Genomic DNA, 3421 nt, shown 5'->3' with positions numbered 1-3421 from the left:
GTCTAGTCTATAGTCTAGTCTATAGTCTAGTCTATAGTCTAGTATATAGTCTAGTCTATAGTTTAGTCTATAGTCTAGTCTATAGTCTAGTCTATAGTCTAGTCTATAATCTAGTCTATAGTCTAGTCTATAGTCTTTTATGTAGTCTAGTCTTTAATCTTATTTATAATTATATAAACCTTTTATACTTACAAATATTTGATATTCCTCTTACTCCAAGTTTTTGCTCCAAAGATAAAGCGTTTCTTTCTCGATATCAAACTTGCGCTTTTAGCAGTAATAACCGGTTGTTGTCTTAGATAATATGGCTTGCCTTCGATATCGGGTACACCACAGCGGGGTTTAGTAAACAGCTGATAAATACCAAAAGAATGTGTAAACAATCTTCAAATTCAAGTTCATTGAACATAAATAAATAGAATAAGAACAAGACAAATAAAAATAAACACAACTTTATCTGTCCCAAAAACACGCATTTAACAATATATAATTAAATTTTAGAAGCAAGACTCAAGTTCTTATCTTTTTTTGTTTAAAACGAGAGTTACTCATTCTCATTAAAAAGATTGAATTTTGAAGAAAATTTTTAAAACCTACATCTAAAGTTTGGGCATCTAGTCTACCGGTTTGATTTAAGGCACCATATTTTTGTATATTTTTAATAGCTTCCACTATGGCACTTTCATGATACAAAGCCTCTGAATCATCGGGATTTTGATCCAAGTAGCCAAAACGTCTCATAAATTTAATCTAAAAATAAGTTTTTATTAACAGATTTCTTATTTTATTTTACACGCTTAGGAAATTTACCACTTCCGGTGGTGGTATTTCTATGCCATCTCTTGGTCCTACAGGAAATCCGTGTATAAATTTTAGTATAAAAATTAACAAAAATATTAAAAATGTTGAAAATTTCAACATTTTGTTATTGTTTAAAAATTATTTATGAAGCTTGTCTTAACTTTCACAGATTTTTTTATTCGCTTTATTTGAGCTTTTAATAACCGACCGTTCCGAGAGCTGTTTGGAATTAAACTAAAAGATTAACCGGCAAATATTTATTTCAAATCTTTGCCTACCACAAATTTAATATCCCAACAACAGCCGCCGTATTTAATTCTTATCAGTGCGTATTGAAATATTATTTATCTCTTTAAATTAATTTAAAGCAAATGAGAGCACAGAGCGAGTCATTATATTTTGTTCTCAATAAGTTTGCATAATGCACTTGGTGACCATTAAAGGTAGAGGTCTTCACAGATTAAGCTTATTTTCTCAAAAAACCCAGTATTTACTGAGTTATTAACGTTTAAAGTTTTATGGGCTTTTCCTCCCTTAAAAATCGATTCTTGATAAAAAATGAAAGTGATCACAGATTAAGCTTATTTTCTCAAAAACCCAGTATTTACTGAGTTATAAACGATTTAAAGTTTTTTGGACTTCGACTTCGATTTTTGATAAGAAGTAGAAGTGATCACAGATTAAACATTTTCCTTAAAAACCCAGTATTTACTGAGTTATTAACGATTTAAAGTTTTTTGGACATTTCCTCCATAAAATTCGATTTTATATAAAAAGTAGAAGTGATCACAGATTAAGCTTATTTTCCTTAAAAAACCAGTATTAACTGAGTTATTAACGATTTAAAGTTTTTGGACTTTTCCTCCTTGAAAATCGATTTTTGATAAAAAGTAAGGGTGATCACAGATTAAGATTATTTTCCTTAAAAACCCAGTATTTACTGAGTTATTAACGATTTAAAGTTTCTTGGATTTTTCCTCCTTTAAAAATCGATTTTTGATAAAAAGTAGAAGTGATCACAGATTAAGCTTATTTTCCTTAGAAACCTAGTATTTACTGAATTATTAACGATTTAACGTTTTTTGGGCTTTTCCTCCTTTAAAAATCGATTCTTGATAAAAAGTAGAAGTGATCACAGATTAAGCTTATTTTCCTTAAAAACCCAGTATTTACTGACTTATTAACGATTTAAAGTTTTTTGGGCTTTTCCTCCTTTAAAAATCAATTTTTGATAAAAAGTAGAAGTGATCACAGATTAAGCTTATTTTCCTTAAAAACCCAGTATTTACTGAGTTATTAACGATTTAACGTTTTTTGGGCTTTTTCTCCTTTAAAAATCGATTTTTGATAAAAAGTAGAAGTGATCACAGATTAAGCTTATTTTCCTTAAAAAACCAGTATTAACTGAGTTATTAACGATTTAAAGTTTTATGGACTTTTCCTCCCTTAAAAATCGATTTTTGAAAAAAGTAGAAGTGATCACAGATTAAGCTTATTTTCCGTAAAAACCCAGTATTTACTGAGTTATTAACGATTTAACGTTTTTTGGACATTTCCTCCATAAAAATCGATTTTTGATAAAAAGTAGAAGTGATCACAGATTAAGCTTATTTTCTTTAAAAACCCAGTATTTACTGAGTTATTAACGATTTAAAGTTTTATGGACATTTCTTCCTTAAAAATCGATTTTTGATAAAAAGTTGAGGTGGTCAGAGATTAAGCTTAAACCCAGTATTTACTGAGTTATTAACGATTTAAAGTTTTATGGACATTTCCTCCATAAAAATCGATTTATGATGAAAATTAGAAGTGATCACAGATTAAGCTTATTTTCCTTAAAAACCCAGTATTTACTGAGTTATTAACGATTTGAAGTTTTTTGGCTTTTTCCTCCTTTAAAAATTGATTTTTGATAAAAAGTAGAAGTGATCACAGATTAAGCTTATTTTCCTTAAAAACCCAATATTTACTGAGTTATTAACGATTTAAAGTTTTTTGGGCTTTTCCGCCTTTAAAAATCGATTTTTGATAAAAAGTAGAAGTGATCATAGATTAAGCTTATTTTCCTTAAAAACCCAGTATTTACTGAGTTATTAACGATTTAACGTTTTTTGGGCTAAAAAGTAGAAGTGGTCAGAGATTAAGCTTATTTTCTTAAAAAACCCAGTATTTACTGAGTTATTAACGATTTAAAGTTTTATGGACTTTTTCTCCCTTAAAAATAGATTTTTGATAAAAAGTGGAAGTGATCACATATTAAGCTTATTTTCTTAAAAAAAAAAAACAGTATTTACTGAGTTATTAACGATTATTATTAACGATTTAAAGATATATGAACTTTTCCTCCCTTAAAAATCGATTTTTGATAAAAAGTAGAAGTGATCACAGATTAAGCTTATTTTCTCAAAAAACCTAGTATTTGCTAAGATTTAAATGATTTAGAGTTTGGTGGACTTTTTCACTGATAGAAGTAGAAGTCATCAGATATTAAGATTAAAAAGTTTTTACAGATTAAGCTTTCAGAATTGCAATTCGTAAACATTAGTTTTTTTTCTTTTAGTCAATAACATAAAAAAAGTCTGCTACTTCGCCTTTCTTTTTCTTTATTCATATTTTTTAA

At 27.9% G+C, this 3421-nt stretch overlaps 1 protein-coding gene across 1 annotated transcript; it reads right to left on the bottom strand.

Moving 5' to 3' along the window:
* Window positions 1–188: 188 nt before the first annotated feature.
* Window positions 189–1020, bottom strand: LOC124419019 (interstitial collagenase-like). Its single transcript, XM_046947136.1, has 3 exons — window positions 811–1020; window positions 598–750; window positions 189–353 (listed from the first exon to the last, which is right to left on the bottom strand). Exons 1-3 carry the CDS (start codon window positions 919–921, stop codon window positions 189–191), a joined length of 429 nt encoding a protein of 142 aa, XP_046803092.1. The 5' UTR covers window positions 922–1020.
* Window positions 1021–3421: the final 2401 nt, after the last annotated feature.

This window comes from Lucilia cuprina, chromosome 3 (assembly GCF_022045245.1).
Source record: "Lucilia cuprina isolate Lc7/37 chromosome 3, ASM2204524v1, whole genome shotgun sequence".
Classification (NCBI taxonomy): Eukaryota; Metazoa; Arthropoda; class Insecta; order Diptera; family Calliphoridae; genus Lucilia; species Lucilia cuprina.
Note: the sequence above shows the minus strand (reverse complement) of the source record. Positions and strands in the feature narration are given on the sequence as shown.

Coding starts and splice junctions, on each gene's coding strand:
- LOC124419019 (XM_046947136.1), bottom strand. CDS start 921: ATGTTGAAATTTTCAACATTTTTAATATTTTTGTTAATTTTTATACTA. Junction 751..810: donor AAATACCACCACCGGAAGTG/GTAAATTTCCTA, acceptor ACTTATTTTTAG/ATTAAATTTATGAGACGTTT. Junction 354..597: donor TAGATGCCCAAACTTTAGAT/GTAGGTTTTAAA, acceptor GGTATTTATCAG/CTGTTTACTAAACCCCGCTG.